Raw genomic sequence first — 24,965 nt, 5'->3', positions numbered from 1 at the left:
TAAATGCAGTAACTGAATAGTGATATTGAAGGAAAAGTTTTGTGTTCATGAATTCAATCGTTTTAGATTTGTTGGGTTCAAATATTCATGTTGGCAAATTGTACCTGCCTTAAGTTTCATTTATTTTGTTTTGTGAAACACTGCTGCAACAAACCAGGAGTTGTAACTTTTATTTATCAACAACAATATACACGAGCAATAACAGTTTACACACAAATAAAAAAAAAGCTATATTGCATTTAATCCATAAAAACACCAAAATAGTTGATAAATATGTGTGAGTGTAATTTACTACAGGAGTCTTGTCCTATGAGAACTACACAACATTTTTATAAAATTAAATATAAAACTTAAGAGCAAGAGTCATTGAAAAGCTTTATTTTTACAATTTACGTTAATACGACGTTTCTTCTCCGTAGTCCTAGTCTACGCACATCAAGCAACATAGGGCATGAAACAGTAGGTGGCGTTGTATCAAACAAGGTAGACATTGAGCTAATATAGCAACAAAATTCAAGGACTTTTAATGAACCATGTCTGTTTGGGCTATTTTCAAAAACTTTCAAGGGCCTTGAATATTTTTTTGCAAATTCACAACCTTTTAAGGACCCACGGGAACCCTGAAAAATAGATTTAAAAGGTTTATTCTAAGGCGAATATACACCTATTATGACACAATTACAGGTAGCAAAAATGTTGGTTTATAACATTAATCGTTTCATCAGTTATTTCGTCTGTTATGTGCTGCCGATCGAGTTAATTTAATATTATATCATCCTGCTGGTTTTCACCATTCCTCACAGTTTGACAGAAGGACTGGTATTAAATTACATTTGGTGCTTTTAGGGGCTTAAATCGTCGTAAATTTAACTCGGTGAACCCTGTTCACCCGTGAAACTGCCGATCCTGATCATTACAGAATAATATCAAGGTTACATTTTACGTTTTACTTGGAAATAAAATGGATTCGTAAAGAGCTTTTGTTGTGTTTACAACATGCTTTCAGGTCGAGTAACTACACCCAGTAGTATTATTATCATCATTACTATTATTATGGGCCGTCCGCAGATTTACATGATCCCGGGTCACCTGCTAACCTGCTAGTGTCACGGTGCTGAAAGGTTTGTTAAAAAGTGCCGCTTCAGTGATGCCGTCAACGGTGATGGCTGCACAGCCTCTGTGTGTGTCACTTCCACGGCACTAAAGCAGTTTTATGTCGGCCCGAGTCGGGAGGGAAATGGCTTTACTGCGGTGGAGGAGCACGCAGGAGGTTAGAACGAGCTGGCAGCTTTACATCCCGAGGTCCCGGGGTCAGCAGCAGATAGACAAAAATGAAAAGGTTTTTAGTGGTGCTTGGGCAGAGTTGTAACACACCCCGTCGTCTAGACTGCTTTAATGGGTTTACGGCATTGATGAAATATTGACAAGGGGCCTTGAGGTGAGACCTGGGGACAAATGGCCCCCGTCGTTAGAACGAATGCATTTCCTCTTTGCTCCATGTTTGCCCTTCGCTCCACTTTTAAGGTTGCACATGTGCGGCGGTTGAAAAGGCTCCCTCCACCCCGCTGAACAACATTGCTCAAAAGCAGCACTGAGTTTGCTCTTTAAGCCTTTAGATTGTGCCTGAGAAGACGCCTTTGAGTTCCCGTTAAGAATGGACCTCTTTTCACAGATGGTAATGCCAAACTGCAGGGTGGCATGTGTGTTTTCTCTTGTGTAAAAAAAGCAGAGGATTAATCTAACGTTGACCTCACGGCCTGGTTTTTGCTCACTTGGCTGTTTTTGTGATGAAAATTTAAAAAAAAGTGAATTCTGCTACGACAGGAACAGCAGGAAGTCGACATATTGCCACGTCTCTTTCATGCATCAGATATTATCTCGGCTGGATGTTTAAAGGCAGATACAACAAAGGCAGTTTGAAAAAGCTGGTAGCTGATTAATTAATATCCCCCTTACTTCCCATTCCTAAAAGAGAAAAAAAAACAATATTCATATATGAAGTATTTCCATACGTCGCCAACTAATAAGCTATATATGATACTGAACGCATCATCAGCATGCGTCCCTCATGAGTGGAGAATTGCCTTTAAACTGTTGTTCCGTCATCATATATCAGCCGTCAGCTGCTCTATTATGTTTGTCCATTGAACTTTAGTGGGATTTCCTTCTTCCTTCCACCATAATCCCCCTGTAGCTCAGATGAGTCGGTGTAATTCTGCCTGAACACCCTAAATGTTGGTTAGAATTTGTCTGTATTTATTCGTGCATGACTTGACTTGCAGTAACTCCGTCATGATTTAGTCTGTCAGGAAACTAAGAAATCTAAGCCCGTCGCTTATTGTTGAAATGTTTTTGTTCCTCAACGGTAGTGTGGTTCCTAGAACCTGCACCTGGAACCACCTTTTCTGCCTGGAAACTGAAGTTTGTGTCGCTTTTGTAAAGTATTCATTGCCTGCTCCAAAATCCATAGGGAAAATGTGCAATTTCACAACACAGGACACAGGTGTTGCCTCAGTCAGTGAGTTCAAATGTATTATTTTGTGACTTTGGTGTTTAAAAAAATCTTTAATTTAGATTTACCAAAATGATGTAAACGTACCGAACAAGACCGCAGTAGACCAGAAGACGCCAGAGCTAAAAATGCTGATTTTCTCTATGGACTTTGGTGCAGGAGAGTGCGGGAAGGTTTTAGTGATGGCATGCTTCTGTTTATCAGGCTAGTTCTTAGAGTAAGAACTACCACCATATGAGAAGTTCCTTTATTTCAAAGCATCGCAATCATTTGTCGTCTTTAATCCACAGGATGGCTCCAAAGGAAGTGGGACGACGCTTCTCACCACTGCCACAACCACCAGCACCAACAGCAGCAGCTTCTCCAAACTATACAAACCATCCAAGGACCACAAAGACAAGCCTCCGAAAGACTTGAAAGAGCCCAAAAGTGCCTTCAGAGACTCTGGCTGGGAGACCAGCAAAGCCCCCAAAGAACCTTCCAGGAAACCCAAAGAGAACCAGCCACTTAGAGATCCTAAGATGGGCTTCAAGGAACCCAAGTCTCTGTCCAAGGAGCATCGAACTGAGGGTATCACGCATGGGTCGGGGATAAACAAACGTCTGTCCACCCTCGACACTGACGATCACATGGCCAAAAAACGCAAAAAGGGATTTGTGGATTCATCGGGGAAGCAGACGTCGGTTCCCGATGCTCCACATCCGGACAAGAAACTTTTGAAGGATAGATCGCAAATGCGAACGCTCAAATCGCGGTCAGAAGGCGAGGACGTGGAGCGCAAGAAGGTGCCGGCGCTTCCTCCATTCCAGGAACTCGTGGATCCCAATGACTCTGATATGGAGGACCAATCCAACAAGTCAGATGTAAGTAGAATATTATCATCTTATCACTGATACCAAGAAAATATGGATTCTTGAGCAAAAGTATGAGGTTGTGGAGGTTTAAGTTCCTCGTGTTTGATGATAGTTTTCAGAGTTTTACTGGTATAAATGTTGCAGGGGGATTGGTAAGTAACTTTTTAAGGGGGGAGGTTTGTTGGTGGTCAGTCCTTCCTTGGTGTGGAAGGACCATAAAATCAAATGACCTACTGGGAGAGAATCGTCTTTAATGGTGCTCTGGTGGACGCCAGGGGGCTGGGCAGGGAAACTGCAAGAAGGGGTGGGAACCAATAAACCTAGTGGGAGTTCTGTTGCATTTGTCTGGGTGGCCAAAGAGGAAGTGAAACCAAGTGACGTCTTGTTTTTGTTTTGTTGACTTGATTATTTTACACACGCAGATTTGCATTTTTCGGCCATTAAATATACATGTAACGTAAAAGTTGAGGTATTGCTGCTCGTGTCCAATTAAAGGACAGGGGGGGGGAGAAAATGTGATCTCTACGGTGTGTTCTTTTTTTTTTTTTCTTCTATTCATGAATAGCCTGACATTCAAGTGGGTTGCCTGGTCCACGCACATTTGCCGGAGAACCTCCCCATAAAGAAGGGCTGCTTTAAAGCCAAATAGTAGACAAGGAAGATTTATGGTTTTACAACACCTGAGGAGAAAGGGGAGACATGGCAGTGAATAGAAGCAAGTTCCCCTTTAATCCTTTTAGCTTTTAAAAGAAGAAAAAGGGGGTGAGCGTCTGTCAAAGAAAGGTCTAAATCCCCATGCTTGGAGCAGTTTTCTTTTATGCAACGGTGTTTTCATTTCTATTCCCAGTGCTTGTATAAAGTGTTGGGTCTTTGTGCATCTTTCTGTAGTTTAGACAGGGGGGAATTTTTTTTTTACTTAGTTCTGGCAGAATCTGCGTTTTTGTCTGAAGGTGCCTTTAAAGTTTTTCTCATACAGGGACCCGGGGTGGTGGGGGGAGGGGATGGGGGTCGCTTGTAAAGGGGATGTGGGGTGACAAATGCCAGGTGTTTGATTCTCCCCAGGCTCGCAACCCCGGTGGCCGAGCACCGGGCCGACACAGAGCGCCACTCTCATGTGACCACTTGTTTGATCTCAGTGTTTTCCAGTGAGCGCTGGGCCAGAAACGGCAGAGAGGAGGAAATGTGGGGAAGGTGATGACATGAAAGGAAAGCATGCTGGCTGTGTTAGCATGAAAACCTCGTTCTTAGCACGCTGGATGTGGGAACTCACTGAGTGATTTGTCACCTGCGTAATGTAGGTTTAAACCTAAGCCCCGAGTGTCGTGAATTCATCACGGAGGCATGTAATGGAGAGGGGTTTGTGCTGAAGTATTTCCAGTTATGGGTGTTTTATATTTTTTCCCAACATGCAGACTGTTTTAATATTTGGTTTCAGAATTAACTTTTAATGTTTAAAGAAAAAAAGAATCAAAGCTGTTTTTCTTTCACATGATCTTTTGGCCATTAAAAACAAAACCTCTCCTCATTAGAGGAGGTGAAAAAAGACAGCTTTGCACCGTCTGAATTAAAATAACATCTCCAGAATTAATAATTAATGGTTATATTAATTATAATATAGTGCTTGTGTGTGAGCAGTGTGGAGCGTCTTGTTTTCCATTTAGGCACTGACATTATCAGATTAGGTTCTTGTGAACTGAGCTCTTGAGTGAAAAATGATGTTTTACCACAATTTTGTATTCCTACATCTGTTGAATATGTCACCAACACAATACTGTCTTCTAAATCCACTTACTTTTGTCAACAAGGCTTTTATTGTGAAGGATTGTGAAGAGTCCTAGTATTTAGTTACTTCTTAGTGTTTGTGTTCATTTATATTTATAGTGATTTCTTAAAGAGAATCTATGCAAAACATAGCAGCAGGTTTACATTTACAGTGAATTCAAATATTGAAAACCTTGGCTTTTACAGTGAAATTGCTCCATCACTGTGTGAAATATTTGTGGTATTCTGCAAACTATTGCTGATTTATGTTTTATATACATATATAAACTTTGCCTTCAATCGTCACCCATCATTTACCTCCATAATTTAATTTCATTACATTAAGTAAAGCACCTGAGCTACAAACCACAACATTGCGGCATAAAATGGCTTCTTCTGAAGAATCGAGTGTCAAACTGAAAGGCTTCTTAATTCACAATAAAACAGTTTTGTTTGGACAACCCCCGCTGAATTAGACAGGCAAACCAAATAGTGCTGGTCAGCTCTGTCTTGTTTGCTGGCCTATTTTTTGGGGCGGGGGCGGATTTGTCCAAACTGTGCCAAGAGTTAAGAGAAGACGTCCAAAAGATGCCAGTAAACTACAGCTAAAGACTATTTATTGTCCTTGAAGAGCACAGCTTTGGTGGCTTTTAGTGAAACAGGACAAAGGCCCTAAAAAGGAGTGGTGGTAAGATTTATGGCGCTCTGAAGGAGCTGTCCCATAAACCAACAGACCAGCTGTGTGTTGTTTGTTGGCAGGAGGGGACAACCATTGAAGTCACTCTGCCTTTTATCCTCCTTTTCTCCCTTTTTCTCTCAGGTCTCTCATGTTTGGTCACTTCTCCCCAATTTGTTTTCTGGTTTGCAGCCACAGATTTCTTTTTTTTTTGTAATTTCGCTTTGCATACTCTCTCTGTTCACACTGACACTGTGTTGCAGCTAAAAAGAAAGAAATCTGACAAACGCTAAAGACGTCACTCAGTTCTCAGATAAGATGTTTCCAATGCAGCTGTTGAAAGTGCAAGATAGGGAGGTTACAAAATTAAAGAATATTTGGTTGATTTAGGTGCTCGTTGGCAGGTTGTTTGTTGGATGGCTGTTTGGTTAACTGATTTGCTAGTTGTCTGGATAGCTGGTTGGTTGGTTGTTTGCGTGGATGGCTGATTTTTCAGGGTTCTTGGGTGGCTAATTGGTTAGTTGGATGGCTGTTTAGTTGGCTGGTTAAAAGGATGGAATGATGATTAATGGTTTGGTTTAGTTTGCATTTTGGCTGGCTGTTTGATTTGGTTGGATGGACGGCTGTTTCGTTGGCTGGTCAAATAGATGATTGATGGTTAACTGGTTGGTTTGACTGCTGTCTAGTTGGGTGGATGGCTGGTTGGTTGGATGGTTGACCGATTTGCTTGTTATCTGGATAGCTGGTTGGTTGGCTGACTTGATTTTAGAAGTTCTTGGGTGGCTAATTGGTTAGTTGGATAGCTGTTTTGGTGGTTAGTGGCTGGCTGGTTGGATGGATGATGGATGGTTATTTGGTTGGCTGGTTAAATGGATGTGTGCAGTACTTCTCTAATAGTAATAGTACAAATAGGCGCGGTGAGGTGTCGGGGTGGCGTGAGAGGCAGGGCAGGGCAGGACAACTCATACAGTGGTTTATACAGATAAATAAATAAAAATGATCAAGTTCTCAATAGTATTTCAAATTGGGAGGCCAGTAAGTAGTAACTAAGTAGTTTTATCATGCATCTTGAATAAAATGTTTAAATGTTCTTGGTTTTGCTGTAAGAGATCAGAAGATACTACAATAATAATAATAACAACAATAATAATAATAATAATAATAATAATAAAGCACACATGTGTATATAATGACACAAACATCAAGTTAAGTTAATAAATGTGACTGAAACTAATTGTACAGTTCATCCAAACAACACAGTGGTTTTCCTCACTGTACAGTGACTTCCCCGTTGTATAGTAGACAATAATAATGAGCAATACAAAGCTCTGTTCTCTATTTGCTGTAGCTTTGATCACTGCAGCATGTGTAATCCCACTGGCCAAGAGAAGTAAACATATTTCCTTACACGGCTTTTCCCACTAATACAACACAGTTTTTTTTTTACTCGTGAAACACAAACGTCTGTGGGCTTTTTGGAACATGTGGTAAATGTAATGTCATGTGTGCGTTGTGCTGTTATTCCTGCTGCTCGTTTCCAAGTTGCAGTGAGAGTGTGTGTGTCTGATCACAATGTAGTAGTAGCGGTTTGTATACATGGCTTTTTCTTGCTGTGCGTCGTTTGCCAGCAGGTCACATCTGCACTTGATTTCTTTTGTTTCTCGCATTTTGAGGCCTATGATGCATTTTCCTGGCTTTTATTTTTGTCTATGTGTGTGTGCGTGTGTGCGCTGTTTGGAAGCATTTCTCACTGGCTTGTAAATGTCACTGCGTTGTACTCAGTGGGCTCAGGAGTTTGGCCCCAGCAGAGGTCTTAAAATTGAGCTTAAATAGTGGTGAACTCTGATGGATGTACTTTAGGCCTCCACTTGTGCCTGTCTGCGCTTGAGACAAACAACGTTGTCAGATGTTTTCAAACTTGGCTTTGTTTTTTATACCGTTGTCATGAGGAAAAGGCCCAGAGCTCAGTAAACCTTTAATCAGAGGAAGTCATTTTAGTCCTTATATTCTTGATCACACACGTTAAAGCTTGCGTTGGTCATTTTGTTCATGAAGCAATTTTTTTTAGTTATTTTATTTGTTGAAACGTTTGTGTCAGAGTCCTGCATCAGGTCATTCATACTTGTATAATAAATCCACAGGTTTGGGCACAGGTGAAAATTAACGAAACGCAGACGGGCAGTGGGTGGTAAACACATCACACACATTTTGTATTGTATTTATATATCCTGAAACTAGCATTTAAGACCATTAACTCCTCAGGAAAAAGTTTAGAGTCGCCTCCCAGTGGCTGTTCAATAATCTACAGATCGAACAGTCTATGGCCGTGGTTCCTAAACTGTGGTACGTGCACCACAGGGGGTACCCAAGCTTCCTCTGGTGGTACTTGCAGGAAAATCAGAAATACTGTTTTACTGTATATACTGTATATATAAAGTGCAGATGTATACAGGCCATACCAACAAGATCTTTGATCAGAACCCCTCAAAAAATGTATGAATGATTGAATGCGTTTAAAAAAGCCAGTGTCTGTAGTGAAATTATGGTTTGCAGCTCATTCCATGTCCATGTCACATAGAAGGAGAAAGAAGTTTTACTGAATTCTGAGAACATTCTGGGAACATTTTAAAAAAAGTTGAGTGGTAGACACAGTGCTGTTTGATAGGAGGCTAGAAATATACATGGGTAGTTTACTTAAAAATCAGCAGATGCATTTTCCTCCTCTGGTTAACAGACAACCAACCTACAGATTTATTCAAAATACATTTGTTTCTCATAATAAAGCAAGATTTAAGATGTGCATTATAAAATAAATCACACTTTGAAAGTCAGATGCCGCCGGCACTCACTGCATTGCCATTTGTACTGATGTCTTTTGTTTTGGACTTGGACAAAAGCACCTGGAACCTTAATTAATGTTACTGGTAAAACCTGTGTTTGTCCGTTTGTCCTACTAAAATGTCAACAAATATCTGCTATGAAAAAAGGTCTATTGCACCAGGTCCAAATAACAACAAATTATTTGAGGATTTTTTACACGAAAATACCTAACGGCTATACAAAGAGAAATAACTAAATATAAGATATGTGTTATTTCAAATTGTTTATTACAGAAATGACTGGAGCTTTTGTTTTCTGAACCTTGAAATCCTTCCATTCCTGTGGTAGCGGTGGATCAGTGGTTAGAGCAGGTTGTCATTAAACCCCAGCTTTTCTAATCTGTGTGTGCCAAATTGCTCCTGTTGACTGACAGCACTGTACAAATGATGTATAATAGAAAATGGGCTGTGTGTACAATGCATGTGAATGGTTGTTAAGTGTTAACGGTCGCCATGGCTACAAAACTGCTCTATAATTACAGACCATTTAATGCTAATTCTTGTGATTTTGTGACATTTACAGCGAGTTTACAATACGTACTTAATTGTAAAAACAACTTCTTATCCGTGCCGATCCAGTATCAGCTAATGTGTCTTCTCTACAGTGTGTGTGTGTGTTTTATATTTTATATTTTATATTTTATATCTTGTGTTTTCTCTTCTTCCTCCTCCCAGTCCGAACAGCCGAGTCCAGCCAGCTCCAGCTCCAGTTCAGGCTTTGCTCCCACCCACCACAAACGACAAGGTGAATGTCTGTCTGGAACACACTCCAATTCCAGCGGATTCCATCGCACGTTTTTGTCGTGTATTTCAGTCAGAAAATGATTGATATGATTATCCAGGGTTGCTCGCTTGCTTTTGGAGTCACTGTTGGAGGATAAGAAAACAGGGGTTTTCCAATGAGTTGTTGAAATATTGCAGGATTATTAGAACAAAGAAGTTTCTAAAATGTGGAAAATTAAGTTAATCACTACACATCATAATAGGGTGACGCTATAATAGGATACATTTATGGGAAATGAATCAAGTCAGGGCAATTGTACGTATTTAACTGGTTAAAGATAAGATCAGATCAAAATCACAATTTAAAAAGTATTTTTAAAACAAATGTGTCGCATATAGTTGTGGACTTTTAGTTCTCCTTCTTGCATGAGAGCATAGCACTTACTATTTTAATAGTTTCCATGGTGGAAATACTTGTAATATCTTGTTTTCAATCTATTACAATACATTGCATACATTACAATCGCACTCGTCACAAAACTTCCCAAGTAAATATTTTACCCAAGTCTGTCAATTTTAAGTGAAAACAAAAGGGAAACATCATGAAATTCACGATTACCGTGTTAGAAGTCACAGCTCATCACGTGTGATGTCATTTATTTCCAATAAATACGTTGTTTTACATAAACCATACATTTGTTGTGAGAAGAAAAAAAAAACTGCTTTACATAATGTAATTCAGGGATGAAAAGCAGTCAAAAATAATGTATGAGTGTAGAATGTACTGTTTGGCCCAGAACGTGGCAGCTTCTTTCCTCGACGGTGACTTCTGCTTGTGTGTTTTGCCGTTTTTCTTTTCTCTCCGGATCTAGTTGTGGACTTCATCATCAGGAAACGGGTGGCTCTCCCTGCCCCCACCCACACAGGTAACAGCGAGGCCACACCCACAGTGGTCACATGTGCATGGAGAATATATATATATACAGTATATTTTTTTTCTATTTGCATGAACGTTCATGCATCAGAGCTTTTTGGCGTCGATGACCACACTCCCGAACCTTCACTGCTCACTCAGCACATCAGTGAGCGTCCACATGACCGGAAGTAGTCACCACTGCTCTTAATTTATGGAGCTTATCCAGGATAAATGCACTATTTCTTTCCCTTTGTTTAGAAACTGGGAATAAAACACGAGGATTTTGTTGTTTTTTTTTAATCTTCTTAATCACAGACAGAGACATAACATTGGAAAGTTCTGAGACTCTGGACTCAATTCCAATTACAATATTGGGTTTAAACTGATTTTTGATAGTTGGAATTGGTTAAATTAGCGTGACTCATTCATTAAGGTGCACAGGGTTTTTTTTGGAACATAGTAACGCGCCATTTCTTATATAATGCTACAAAAAGGATTCGTCTTCTGGCCGTTAACTTTGTTTTTTTATCAATTTTCTCACTTGTTTATGGTTGGAACTGCATTTAGCTGCTCATTCAAACGATAGGTTTAAAGACTAACTGTAAGTAAAAGGTGTTCTGTCTGAAATGAGCAGAATATTGTATATAGTGAAAACTGCACCATCCCATCCTTCCACTACACGGCATGGTCTGCTGACTCACGCATGTCTTATTTTGTCATGATGTAGGAAAAGTACATGATTCCAATGTTGTTGTTGTTTTGTGTTTTGTTTGGCACAGTGTTGGGCCCGCTGCAGTCAGTCTTGCAGGACCTTCACTCCGACGACCACGACGAGGACTCGGAGGACGACGATGACAATGACATGGACTCGGACATGGAGCGACTGGCGCACACACACATCACACATCACCAGCGCAGGTAAGCGATCCATCGCTCACCGACTTAAGACAAACTTATATACGTGTTTTGATGTACTCGCTCATTTGTTCCTGTCGTTCCTGCCCAGGGTCAGTTTAAGTGACGGCAGTGAGAGTGACAGCTCCTCGCCTTCACCCCCCTCCCGCAACGAAGCTCCACCCTTATTAAAGACTACTAACAACCAGGTAAACTCCTTTTACATCACAAGTTCAGGCCTGGAAATCCACAGGGTTGTTAAACTAAGCAGTTTGCACACCATAAAAAGGGCTTAGTGTAAGTTCCAAAAATAGTTCTTCATAGTGACACGTGTGGTTGTATCTAAGCTGCATCCTCTTCTATGTGCTGGTGAGCTCATTAGTGAGCATCACTGGGCAAAAACAGTGAACAGAGGAGTCTGCGGAGGTTTTTACTCATCTAAAAGATGGACTCTGCAAGTTTTCCAACTGTCTTAGTCGGACTACGGCCTTAGCTCGATTAAACGGTGCACGTAAACGTACCGAGTGTGCGTGGTATTCATGCAGACGAGAAAATCAACTTATTGGCCATGTGCGACTGACTCGGAAAACAGTCTCCAGTCCAACTCCAGTCTGACTGCATACGTGCAGGACTATGAATCACATAATCCAGGTATGTTAGTCCGACTAAGACTAGCTCGATATAAATTGGACTAAAGTGTTCACATGACATGAAGAAAACTGAATTACTGTCTTAGTCCGACTAAAATTTGACTTTTGACATGCATGTGAACACATTGTGTGAATGAAGGGCGTGGTAATCCAGATGCAATCATATGTGGTCACAGGAGACGCATTTTAACGCCAGGTGTGAGCATTCGTGATCGGAGTTGTCCGCTCGTGATCGTCGCTCTCTCTCTCAGGCCAGATGTTTCTACCACGTGTCTGAACGAGGCACAGGGGAACCCCGTGTGTTTACTGCCTCTCGTCGCGAGTCGCTCAGAATGACTGACCCCGTTTACTCTGTTTCCTCCGTCAGATCCTGGAAGTGAAGAGTCCCACCAAGCAGAGCAAACAGGACAAGAGCAAAAACCTAGACTGTGATAAGGTACATTACCCGTGACTTCCTGTTGTTTGTCACTGTAAAACACCTCATGTAAAACATGATTAAAAAAGTACGTAAATACTGCCCTGATGAAGGGAGCCCTAGAGTGAAGTGGAAAAAAATCCAACTTTATGGGGAAAATCACTGATATTTTATAGAGGATATTTCATAGAATTTCAAGATAAATGTGTTTGTTTTGATATATAAAGGATTAATAACAATAATAAAAACAGACCTCTAATCTAAAGCTGCTTTTACACTAAATTTAACAAAAATATCTGGGGTTTTTGAACTTGGATGAACTTAAGTCCAGGATTAAACTGCTTTTTGACGTGTGCGATGGAGTGTACGTGGCACTGGTTTTAAAAACCTGTCAACTACTTTATTCATTCTCTTTATTTTTGTCTGGAAGAAGAGGGGGGAGTCCAACTTTATGAGGGAAAAACTGATATTTACAAATATATGGGAGGATGTTTCAGAGAATTTAAAGATAAAAAGTGTTTTGTTTTGATAAGGAACTATGAATAACTATTAATTAAAACTATGCCTTTATGAACGAAAATGCAAATTTGAGACCCCTGATCTAAAGCTTCTTTTACACTTAATTTAATGATGTATATCGGGAACAAAACAACAACACCACCACAAAGGAGCTCAGTGACAACGTTGGGTCCATTTCCTTTTTATATCTTTAACTCTGGTCCCTCGTTCAAACTCGGCAGGTTTTTTTTAAGGCTCTATAAAGTGAAGTAAGAACGATATAAAAAACACTGGACACTGTCCAGAGTTGTAAAGAGTAACGTTTGGCTATAAACGTTCATGGTTAACAGCGACGTTAACGGCCAGAAGCAGACAAAGCAGAAATCGGTGTGTTCACCCGGGTTTCACTGAAGCCGCTCACCAGCCAAAGCCGATAAAAACCCGTATGTATTGCATTGAGGGAATGAACGTCGATTAAAGTCATTCCCACTGGTCAGAAAGCAGTTTAAATCCAGGATTAAAGAGCTTTTTGACACGTGGATTGGAGAATATTCTTTCTTATGTGGCACCGCTTTGAAAAAGCTGTCAACTACTGAATGTCAGTTTATTAATCATCTGTATTTTGTCTCTGGGAGAGAAAAAAAAAATCCTTCTATAAATGACACTTGTTGAGACGCGTCTTTTTGACGCACAAAGGCGAGAATGTGCTCCCTCCTGTGTGTTTTGGAATGCAGCCGCAGAGCCCGACCGTGTGTCGGGGTCACACCCCCCCCCCGGGGGGTCAACTTGTGCTCGCTGACGTCGACTCTGCTCTGTGTCGTAGGCTTACCTGGACGAGCTGGTGGAGCTGCACAAAAGACTCATGACACTAAGAGAAGGTCACATACTGCAACAGGTGAGATTGCTGCTGTGTGTTATTCCTGCTACTAGAGGGCCACGATTTCCCTTTAATCGCTTAAACATGTGCAGGGATTCGCATTAACACACTTTTATGTCACAATTTACACTCGAGCAATTTGTTTGTGCAAAAACAAGTTGGAGAGATTGGTCATTTTAGTAGAAAACAAATTAAATGCATTAGATTTCAGCATGTGCGGCCTGTTTTTGGCAACCCATATCACTTTAAATGTGGGTATCTTCTTTTTTATGTGACCGCATGCACTTTACTTGTGATGCACACTGACTCCTCCAAGTTCCAAGCGTTCTGAGGCCTGTCGGCCGCTGATTGGCCAGAGAGTGTCGTCACTGGAAGAGTCATGAGTGCGACATCCGACAGAAGAATCTAACCGAACAATGCCGAACTGTTGATCAGGCGAAAAGACTTAAAAATCACTCAGAACATGCGTTAAACTCCGACATTTAGCAAGGAAATGTCTAAAATATCAATACTTAACAGAGGAGTCTGGTGTATTTAGAGCCAGCCCTGGTGAAAGCCGACGATCATGAGCCAAAACACAAGCCGTTGAGTCGTGTTTCAGTTCAGTGACTGTGTGAGTCTGTGCTCCACTCATGAACTTATATTTTTTTAACGAACTGATTCTAATGATTCAGTTACACTGCAAACAACTGCTTTACAAGTCACTAATTTGTGCGTTTGTGTAAAATGCAGCCGTGCTATGACGACTCCGCCCACATTGAGGAGGTACTCTAGTAATGGAAAACCAACTAAACTGTGCCGTGCCAAGCCAAGCACCATTTGTCTTTTTAGTTTGGCGTTTGATTCTTGTGTCGGACGTCGAGCTCGCGACTCTTCCGGTGACGACACTCTCTGACCGGTCTGACGTCACATTTTAGTATCGGCTCAGAGCAGGTCCTAAAATAAAAAAAAGCCCCAGTTACCAGGTACTATCGCTAATGGAAAAGCAAAAAAAAAAACACGAGTAAATCCGATCTGATCCGTGCTAGAATTGTATAATGAAAAAGCAGCACGAGTTCAGTCATGTAGCCACTTCAGTCAAGCACAACTGCTGCCGCTCTACACACACACACACACACACACACACACACACACACACCACCATCATCATCTGCTAGACATTTCCATCTTCTCCCACAATGCACTTCACACATTTAGGAACACGCAGGTGGGCGTGAGGATATGTAGACACTTGAAGGCTGCCAAGTGACGCGAGAACAGTGCGTTTATGTGTTTATATTGGCAGTCACGGTCGTTTCAGGGAATTCATGCATGTCCTCATGCGGCACCTTCTGTCTGTCTGTCTGTCTGTCTCTCTCTCTGTCTCACACAAAGGAGACAACATTACGCTTTCTCAGGGCTGCAACGCGTGTTTATTTTTAATTATGGACCTCATCTGTCTGTTATTTTCACAGTTTTTAACGTTGAGCCGGTGTCCCATCCAATAATTATCAGAGTCAGTGGATCGGATGTTGAAAACAGGAATACAATCTGAAAACACAGCGTCTTGCATAAATGCTTCACTAAGCACAGACTGTGAAAAAATGAAAACAGCAGCATTCTGTGGACTTTTTTTTTTTTATTATTTCCTTTATGGAAACAAAATGTTGGAGGATTACAGTAGCAGTAGGTTTTTGTTGTTGAAACGGCTGCTGGTGAAACATCTGGACAAGTAAAAGTAAAACAACTGTACAAAGGTCGCTCCTGTAGAAGTACAATATGTGTGTGTGTGTGTGTCTTTATATGGTAAAGGGACAGTGCACAGAAAAATAAGCCTGACGCTAAACAAGGAGAGAAGTCGAGTACCAGGATTTTGCATTTCATTGGTGAAAATACTACTATTTTCCTCAGGCCACCTGGATTTATTTTGATTTTATGGTATAATACTCTCCTCCAGGACTGTCAGCCTCCTTCTCCTCCATACAGCCAGACTTACGACACTTTTATGTTCGAAAAAGTGCTTTGACAGCTGATTTCAAGGAGGGTAAAGAGTGAAGAATGTCCTTTTTGTAGAGATTATTGTCCAGAAAAACAGTTTAACCAATTATACATGCAGTTTTTTTGCGACCAGGTTTTAGATTAGATTAGATTAGATTAGAGTGAAATTTAATTAATCCATTTGGGAAGTTACCCTTTGGTGAAATTCAGGCGCCAGTAATGAAAACACAAAATGTACACCATGTAAAACACGAAATACCTCCATGACACAAAGTGAAAAAGGACACAAAGAGGTTGGAAAACATTGAAGACGGTGCAGATTAAACATAAAAAAAAAAAGAAATAGAGCAATAGAAGACCAAAACTTGGCAGAACCTCATTTCTGAGGAACTGGCGATGTTGAGGGCTAAGATTTGAATTGTGGTTAGGTTAGGTTAAGGTTAGGGTTAAACATTTAGTTTAGACTGTCCAAATGAACGGAAGTAAGTGAAGAGTCCTTAACCCTCTTATGACTGTCATGATATTCAGACCGCCTGGATTATTTAGATTTTATTGCTGTAGAATTGTCCAAAAAAATGTTCAATGAGTGAGTTTTTCTGCCCCTTTTTTCCGAGATAACTTGCGTTCCGTTGAAGTCCCAGAAGCTCTTTTTCTCTGCTTTCCAGTATCAATCCATCCATCCATCCATCCATTCATCCATCCATCTTCTACCACTTTATCCTCCACGTGAGGGTCACGCGGGGGCGCTCAGCTGACATAGGGTGAAAGAACTTTCTAGATATCACACATGGTCGAGGAGTTGCAGTAATGAGAAGTACGCGCGCCAAATGGTAACAGAAGGGTTCAATGTCTTTCTAGAAGTCTCAAAAACGACTTTAAAGGCCCCAGAATCTTATCAAAACAAATCATATTTGGGCAGACTCTTTGATACCGTCGTCCAAAGAGTTAATACCACGCGGAGTTGCACCCGGAGCAAACAGCGGCCACTCCTAATCGGAGCAGATTTATTAGAAATCTCTCGATTCCTTTTGTTTGCGTTGGATCCGTTTCAGTCGCAGCGAAGCGAGGGAGGAGGGAAATCTAAAATAAATATATTTAAGATTTCATTTAGTGGAGGTTTGAGATGTAACAGCCGCATTCCTGCTCTGTCATTTTTACTTGGCACTAAAGAACCACACTCCAGATAGAAGTGCTCTGTGGCTTCCACACAGTTCTCAGTGGCAGAGCGCCCGACAGTATCGGTGCGCGGGATTAAAGGAGGAGCCGTAAACTGTTGCAGATCCTCTGTAATCCGCACTTTCATCTGGAAGCAATGAATTACCCGGTTAACCTCCCTTTACCTCCGAGATTGCATGTTTTCCCTCGCTCATATTCTCGAGGTCCTATCATATTACGGCATTAATGGATCTTCCAACTTCTGTCTCGCTCTCCTAACGAGACGTCTGGCTCGGAGGAAACGCGGGAACCCCGTCCAGAACGTGCACATGCACGCGCGTCAGTAATCAGAGCTAATCTGCCCCCCCGAGTTCACCAACCGGCTCCACTTCCTGTTACAAGAGATGGAAATGATTAAGCCGCTGCACTCTGCGATGATGTGGAAGCTTGTTCCCAGTTGAAAAGAATCCTGAAATCCTAAATCGAGGGGGGAGGGGGGGGGAGTGTGAAGTGACATCTGACTTACATCTGCTGTGTCATTAAATCTAATGGGGGAAGCTGCCGTTGCTTCCACGCCGGCTTTGTAGTGTGAACACGATCAGAACTCACCTAAACCACTTCTGTGGTCACATGAACACATGTTTTCCCACAAACCTCTGTGTCCATATACGAGCTACTAGATCCGTACCTGGAACCAGATTTGTTCTAGTCATGTACGAAAGTGTGGCTACTTCCTGTTACGAAGGGTTTACGGCAAGGATCAGCCAGTACATGTGGTCATTTTGGCCCTCAATTTAATATGTGGGTCAAAATAAAGCCTTAAATCGTCATTTAAGCTCATTCTCTTTATATTTATTGTTCACTTTTAAGAATGACTGCTTCTTCTGTGGGCCCAACATGTGCAAGTAGTTATTTTATGGATACTTACTCTCCAAACCTGGCTGTTACCATGACAACAGCAGTGTTTTTATTTCAATTTTTCAAACCAGACATTTAGTTTAGGTTAACTGTCAATTCTAGCAACAGAACCTATTGGAATACATTCATATTTTCTTCAAAATAAAAGCACTGAACTCAATATGAAATTTAAATAAAAAGATAAGCAAATAATTTAGGTCTATGGTTTAGAGGTAAGGATTTTGACAGGAAGTAGGGACAGGATCCAGTCATTTTAGACCATTTATGAACGTATGACGTCTAAACTGTTTTGATAATCGATGAATCAGTTTGAGTGTTTTTTTCAATCACTGTTCACTAGTTTTGCTCTCATTGTGTTGCAAGCCATTTTAACATATGCATTTTTAATCGCCTGACTTGTTATGCGAGACATTTACATTGCAATTTTAACTTGAAAACCTCCGTTCAGTCACATTCGAACAGAGAAATGCCACTTTTTCCGTCCCCGCTTGTCGTCTTTTGTTAAAAAATTGAACCCGTCCCTCTGTTTGCTGTGTTTTCCAGATCGTGAACCTGATCGAAGAGACGGGACACTTTCACATCACAAACACTACATTTGATTTCGACCTTTGCTCCTTGGACAGAAGTACAGTCAGGAAACTCCAGAGTTACCTGGAAACCTCCGGCCTGTCCTGAGGCCCTGAGCAGCAGCTGGCTGCTGGATCTCTGTCGCCACTTTTGATTTTTCTGACGTTTCTTGAATTAAAAAAAAAAACAAACAAACAAAAAAAAACAACTCCTTTTGGATGCAATGCAAAACGCCTCCCGCTCTGGCTGGGTCCAGCTACTGTGTGTGTGTGTGTGTGTGTGTGTGTCCAGCTCCTGCTTGTTGGAACGGGGCTCTCTGAGCGAAGAGCTCGTCCCACTGCAGAGAGCAGAGCCAGGAGTGGTGGGAATGAGCGCGGTGGATCAGGAGATCACCTAGAAAGCCTTGAAAAAAAAAAAAAAAGGGAGTGTGGAGTGGCGAGACCGTGTTGCTCTTAATGAATGTGCATATTGTTACCATGTATGTTCCTTGATTTGTTGTACATTGTGACAAATGCATGGTCAGCGTTGCCTTACAAACAAATTGTCTTATTTATTGAATTTAATTTGCAGGCGTGTGTGTGTGTGTGTGTTTGAAATGGCGAAAAAAATGAAAAGCAGCAGAATCAGACTTTTGTTAAAGCACTTCATAACACGTACAGTACCACATCATGGATATATCACTCAACATGTTACGGACTTGAATTAAAACCAAATCAGACTGGGGAGCAAAAAAAAAAACAAACTGCCGCAGCAGGTGTGATTTTTCTTTTCCAATTCTGTCATGTGTAACGGTGAAAGACATTTTTCAATTTGCATTATGGCCTCTCTGCAACAGTGAGAAAATATAGAAACATGATCGGGCGATAACCCGGTCCTGTTGTAGCTCCGTCTCTCAAAAAAAAACCAAAAACACAATTTATTCATTTTTTTGTAGCCTTTTCTTTTGGGTTTTTTGAAAGATGGCGTATAAGATCGGGGTTAAAGCCTGACCTTTGGTGACGTATAATATTTATGTTTGGAACAGAAGGTTGCTGTTGAACTGCATATTTATTTGAAGATGTCATCGGCAAAGATCGGGCTACAAAAAAAAACGGAACAGGAAGAATCGCCGAATAATGATTTATGAACTCTTATCCTGTGGTTTATTGATAATGAACTCTACAAAGACCATGCAAGGTCGCGGTTTACACGTTCCAATGTGGACGACCACGCACATTTCCAATAACTCGCTGTAAAGTGGACATTTTCGTCTCGGTGAATGATTTTCAGTTCGAATGCGTTTTGTTATATACGGGGCTTTAAAACCCCACCTTTTCTTAAATGTCCTTTCAAAGAACACAAATGTGTATTTCAATCGTTGAATTCACTGGAACGGGACTCGTGAAACTCATCTGACCTTTCTTTTCCGAACGCAATGACGCTGCTTCATTTCTGCTGACTCATTCTCTGCTACTGGTGTCAAAAGTCAAATCAGGGGATTCACTATAGTTCACTCATGTTCATCTACGGAATACGATTTAGATGAAATCCTATCTTTGCCTTTGGGGGAAGAAATGACTCAGCATTTCTGAAAAGTCTGAAAAGGAGTTTTAAAAAAAAAAAAATAATGACTGACGGGTTCTGTTACGGGTCTTTAGAAGATAAAAACAAGGTATTTTATTTATTGTGTTAAAGTTTCAGTCGCTCAATCAAATCTCAAGCGCAAACCTTCAACAGAGGACAAACGGGTGGTCCTTTCCAAATGACCTTAAAGGGGTTTTACCCTGTCTTATAGTTTCTTGTGTACTTTGAGGACATACAATAAATATACTGTATGATGTACAGATGAGTTGCTAAGCTACTTGTCAACGAGCGTTTTATTTTAAGGTGAAGGATTTGCAAAGAACTTCCTAAGTCCTGCCTTTTTTTTTTTTTACCCCCCATTGTTTGAATATGTAGGAACCAAATGTCCGGCTTTTTTGCCCCCTACTGGCCGTGTGAGAAATTGCAAACTTTGATTTTAAATAGCCAGAAAACTGAGCTCTGTCGTTTTTCTTCTTTTGAACCACAATCGCCGTGTATAGTTTTTAAGAAATCTACAGTTTCTTTTACTTTATTTATTTATTAATTGTGTGAATTACTCTATTCAATGCTATGCTAGCATAACTTCTTTGTTAACTTTCTGGTTAAAAGAAGCACAGGGAAAATCCTGATAAAATCATGGATTATGTATTTTCAAAACACACCATTTTCCAATTTCATTTAACCAACTATGACAAATTATATAGAAAAATGTAAGTACAAAAAAGCAGGTTGTCTCCAACTGGTACACGTTTAATTTAAAGTTCATAACTGGCTTCATTTCTGCACAGAAATTGTGTATTCATTGTGTATTTATATTGTTTGAACGGCTATGACGACGGTAGAGGATTTCTCACTGGAGAGTTGTGGGAAAAACATGGTGAAGATGCCTCAGCGTCGCCGTCATTGTTGCCGAGACAAAGCTCCCACCGTCTCCGCCGCTTTAAAACCCGACTCTGGGCCCCAGCTGTCAAAACCAAATGAAACCTGAGTGCAGAAGAAGACTTGGCGAGCGCTGGAGCTGTTGTCTGCATGACACGGGGACTAATGTCTGGTCCTGAGCAAAAATCACATGCAGTCGGCTTCCCGCTGCTTTTACGTACTGTATATTGTGTTATATGTGATTTATGAATCACTTAAAGGGATCATTTGTTCATTTTGAAGTGTGATTGTATGATGGCTGCGCTCTGTGCACCTGGATTTAAACCATTTCACAAAAGGCAAACTCAATATATAAGCCGCTCGTTGTCCTACACCAAACCCCATAGAGAAAGTCATCGTTTTTAGCTCATGTGGACGTGCGAATTGCCCGTCTACTGCTGCCCCGTTTGGTAAGACGGTGTCACTGGGGTAGATCCAAGTGGAGGATTTCAAACAGAAGTCGTACAATAACACGTTTCACATAACTGAAGGAGGTAATGGTGGATTAACAACTGTTGTGTGCTGGGATTATGTATTTGCTCATTTTCTCTATGGGGTTTGGTGCAGAGGAGTGAGTGCTTTACAGAGTCAGAACAGGCTGGATGAAACGGAGACTATATTCTCAGCATAGCGTACACATAACCTGGCATCAATTTATGTGTTTATTATTATGAACATTTTAAAACATGATTTTTGGGAGCAGCAGGATTCTGTCACACCCTCGCTTGTACTTTTTTAAAATGTGTTTCAGGGATTTCGTCACTGACGCTTCAGCTGCATGAAAAGATCTCAGTATCTCTCTCACAACCCCACTTCAAAAAGCCAGGACTCTCCCATTCAATTCTAAAAGCACAAGACTAATGTTTGCATCTGTGTCAAACGCTGTCGCTGTGATCGCTCGTGAAAACGCGAGGGTGAGATATTTCGACAAAAACGTTTACTGAAGCGCACGACAACACGGCCTCTTTTGATGTCGTTCTAAGTGGGTGGTCTGATCCAAGGAGAGCTGGAAGTCGTCCAGTGGCGAAGAAGAAGGAGAAGAAGAAGAAGAAGAAGAAGAAGAGTCATTCTTTTTAGCAGGTCTGCACTGGAACAACCTGTTCCTGCTGACGGCAGAATGATGTTAAAAATGACTGCAGAGGAGTTTGTAGGCGTTTGCCTGTGTCGGTTTTTATTCTATTTCGTTGCGGTGCAGATCTGTTCCAGGTCCATTTTTACTGCTCTCGATTCTCTCTTTGTTTTCAATTTGCCAGGAATTTGTCAGGAAGCTTCGCAAATGTGCCAGTTTGGTATGAATCTGAAATTCAGCGCTGTTGCAAAGTTTGCAAATGCTTTAAAGAGTGTGTGTCAGGGGACGTTTAAAGTTCCTGACACAAGGAGCACGCTGGCTGGGGTCAAGTGCAATGCAATAAAGTGGGCCAGACCAGTAAATAATAACATAATAATAAATAATAACATCATAATCTATACACATGAACTATTATGCAGGTGTTACCATTAACATGTGCATTACCACTTACAGATCATGGTGGATCTACAAAGAACCCCCTGAGAAATATAGTATTTCAGTTCCAGAATTTTCATAAATTCATCATGCGGGCCAGATTTGGACCCTCTGGTGTCAACACGTGCCAAACTGGTGGCCCGGGGGACACATGTGGCCCTCCAATCACTTACATGCGGCCCGCCCACCACTGTGCGAGGTGATGGAATAGAGACGGAATATAAGACTAAATGTATTTTTATAGTAGTAAGACGTTCGGTTGTAATCATTGCTTTATTAAATGTATTACACTCAACAGGAAGTTACATATATTTAAGCTGTTTTAATCACAGTTATCCTCGTCATTATTGGCTAAATTTTCAATTTAATTCTCCATTTTTGTGCATCATAAATATGTTTTTATTGTGAATCATTTTATATCAAAATAAGCACTTTTAATTTGAGATTCTGTCTAATATCGTAATGAATATCTTATATTGCCCACCAGTTGTTTTTTCCCACTTTTTTTCCTCTATGTCGGCCCCCGCTTGACCAGACTAGATGCTCATTGGCCCCCAGGTCATTTGAGTTTAACAACAACATACAGCAACCCTTCAGTGACAAGTCAACTTCTTGTTCCGCTTGGCTATGGGTTGCCCAAACACTCCATTAATTCTTCAACTCTGTATATGAAGATCCACTTTTTAAAGTTTATCGTAAAAATTCACAATTTTCAAAAAAATTTTACCCGATTTTACCCACAATTCTCAGTCTGCACCAACAGTCGGCGCAGAAATCTGTTAGCGTGTGAGGGTAACAGACCCTGTCAATCAAACATGTTTGAATTTTTTGAGCCGACTCTAGACGCAATCGGGTCGTGTACGTTGATTACCGACCCGACCGCAAACACGTGTTAACGACAGCCAATGAAAAAGAGTAGGTGGGACACAGGAAGTAGTGCCAGAAGACGAAGAGGACAGGAAGTAGTGGGTTATTAGGGTAAACAAACATCGCCATGGTTCTTTAAACTAACGTTCTCGTCGACATGGTTGAGAGAGTTTGATCCGTTTGGTTGGTTTGACAAATGTTAAGCAAACACCGAAAGTTCCAGGAAACTGTCTTCTCTTGAATGTCCATCAGGGGGCGACAACACTTATTTAAATGTGAGTATGCTTGTGTAAAAGCTCTCTGCTTTCACGGAAGAATGTCCCAGGCCTAAGAATCTGCTGCCGTTTTGAAAACATCTGGCCCGGACAGATTCCGACTGCATTCATCACACGTGAAGGCAAAGAAATGTCAATTCCGAATTCTTCTGACATTATTGAGTCGTTGACTGAAAACAGCTTCTAACGTTCTGGAAATGCACCTTTTGTCTCCATCTCGTTTGACAGCTGAGGTCGTTTGTCAGGAACTTGCTGACCGGCTGGAACGGTGATCAGTGATCAGGTGCGTCTCAGGTGGCAGGACAATGTTCCAGCTGCTGATTTATGTTGTTTTCTCTGGCAGCTCCACCTGCTCGTCTGCGAATAAGTCAAAAGTGTCGGAGGTGTTCGAGCGCTGCCTTCAGAGAGGGAGGAGGGAGAGACTTTTCATCTAACCTTGAGCTTTAATGACTTCCTCGAGGTGCTCATTGACCGTCGTCCACAGGCTCAGGGCGTGTGTGTGTGTGTGTGTGTGTGTGTGTGTGTGTGGGGGGGTGGCTTTTTCTCCTCAGCCTTGGCCTCGTGCCAGGGTGACAATCAATGTCTCTTCTGTGGGAGATTATGCCCAGTGTCTCCCCCTTTTGATTGGAGGAAATTGTATTTGGAATCTCAAACAGGATGTCCTGCTGGCTGCCCCGGACTCTGAACCATTCCCACCCGCCCACCCGCTCCTCCCTCCGGCTCCATTCTTCCTCTGTTACCCCCTCTTTTTCTCCCTCAGCTCCATTCTCTCGGAGGAAAATGGCTTAAATTAATCCAGGAGTCTGAGCAGCCACTTTCACTTTTCTCATCTCCATTTGGAAGGACAGTTTCCTGCTCCGCTGACGCCGCTTGCCGGGTGTGGTACATGATGCCATACGAACAAATTATTACAGCATGGTTGCAGAAACAATTTCATTCTCCGGTTACTCCAAAAACTGACATTTTTCCAGTGAGCTGTCCAGGTCGGCTGATTTTCCCAAACAGCAGATGAACTTGAGCCAAGATTTTTTTTTCCATCACAAAATGAGTTCATTCATTTTTGTCCATAGACCTGGAAAACAACAATTATTTTATTATAATAATAACTCCCATTTTTGGTGGAGCCATGTCAAAATTCTGCAACTGGAAGTTCACAGGTGTGACCTTTGGTATTGTTGTCTATTTCCCTCCCAATGGGAAAGTAAATGACCCTAACCCAAAAAAAATGAACATCATGTTCTATTATTAGTCAAAAAAAGCAAGTTCACATGGTCTTAGGTTATGGGATTTGTTTTTATTGTCAGTTCCTTTCGTCAGAACTGAATGTGGAAAGATTTCTTTTCTGTAGGTTTCTTTCACTTTTTCTAACACTTTTAAAGAACAACTTGGAGGCACAAACTTCTGGCTGTCGATGTTTTGAACCGACTTCATCCATTAATTCTTACATATGTGATGAAGTAATGTATTACAAGATAGCTACCCCCCAGCTACTTTTGCTAAGTCTGTCAAGCTGTCAGAGCCAAAATGGCAGTCGCTGCTGTCGCTAACTGCATTCCCTGTAGAAAC

The 24,965-nt window shown here is 41.2% G+C and overlaps 1 protein-coding gene across 2 annotated transcripts in view; it reads left to right on the top strand.

The window, feature by feature from the left end:
* Positions 1 to 20,108, top strand: part of mllt3 (MLLT3 super elongation complex subunit) — a 48,730-nt gene extending 28,622 nt beyond the window's left edge. The window contains exons 7-14 of one of the 2 annotated variants that reach the window (XM_044022063.1): positions 2,803 to 3,375; positions 9,358 to 9,427; positions 10,278 to 10,331; positions 11,101 to 11,239; positions 11,328 to 11,424; positions 12,233 to 12,301; positions 13,602 to 13,673; positions 18,249 to 20,108. In XM_044022063.1, coding sequence (XP_043877998.1) covers positions 2,803 to 3,375; positions 9,358 to 9,427; positions 10,278 to 10,331; positions 11,101 to 11,239; positions 11,328 to 11,424; positions 12,233 to 12,301; positions 13,602 to 13,673; positions 18,249 to 18,380 — 1,206 coding nt within the window. In that variant the 3' untranslated portion in view covers positions 18,381 to 20,108. The remainder of the gene's footprint in view (positions 1 to 2,802; positions 3,376 to 9,357; positions 9,428 to 10,277; positions 10,332 to 11,100; positions 11,240 to 11,327; positions 11,425 to 12,232; positions 12,302 to 13,601; positions 13,674 to 18,248) is intronic. The other variant, XM_044022064.1, reaches the window with a different exon arrangement.
* Positions 20,109 to 24,965: the final 4,857 nt, after the last annotated feature.

Source organism: Solea senegalensis, linkage group LG3 (genome assembly GCF_019176455.1).
Source record: "Solea senegalensis isolate Sse05_10M linkage group LG3, IFAPA_SoseM_1, whole genome shotgun sequence".
In the NCBI taxonomy this organism is placed as follows: Eukaryota; Metazoa; Chordata; class Actinopteri; order Pleuronectiformes; family Soleidae; genus Solea; species Solea senegalensis.
Note: the sequence above shows the minus strand (reverse complement) of the source record. Positions and strands in the feature narration are given on the sequence as shown.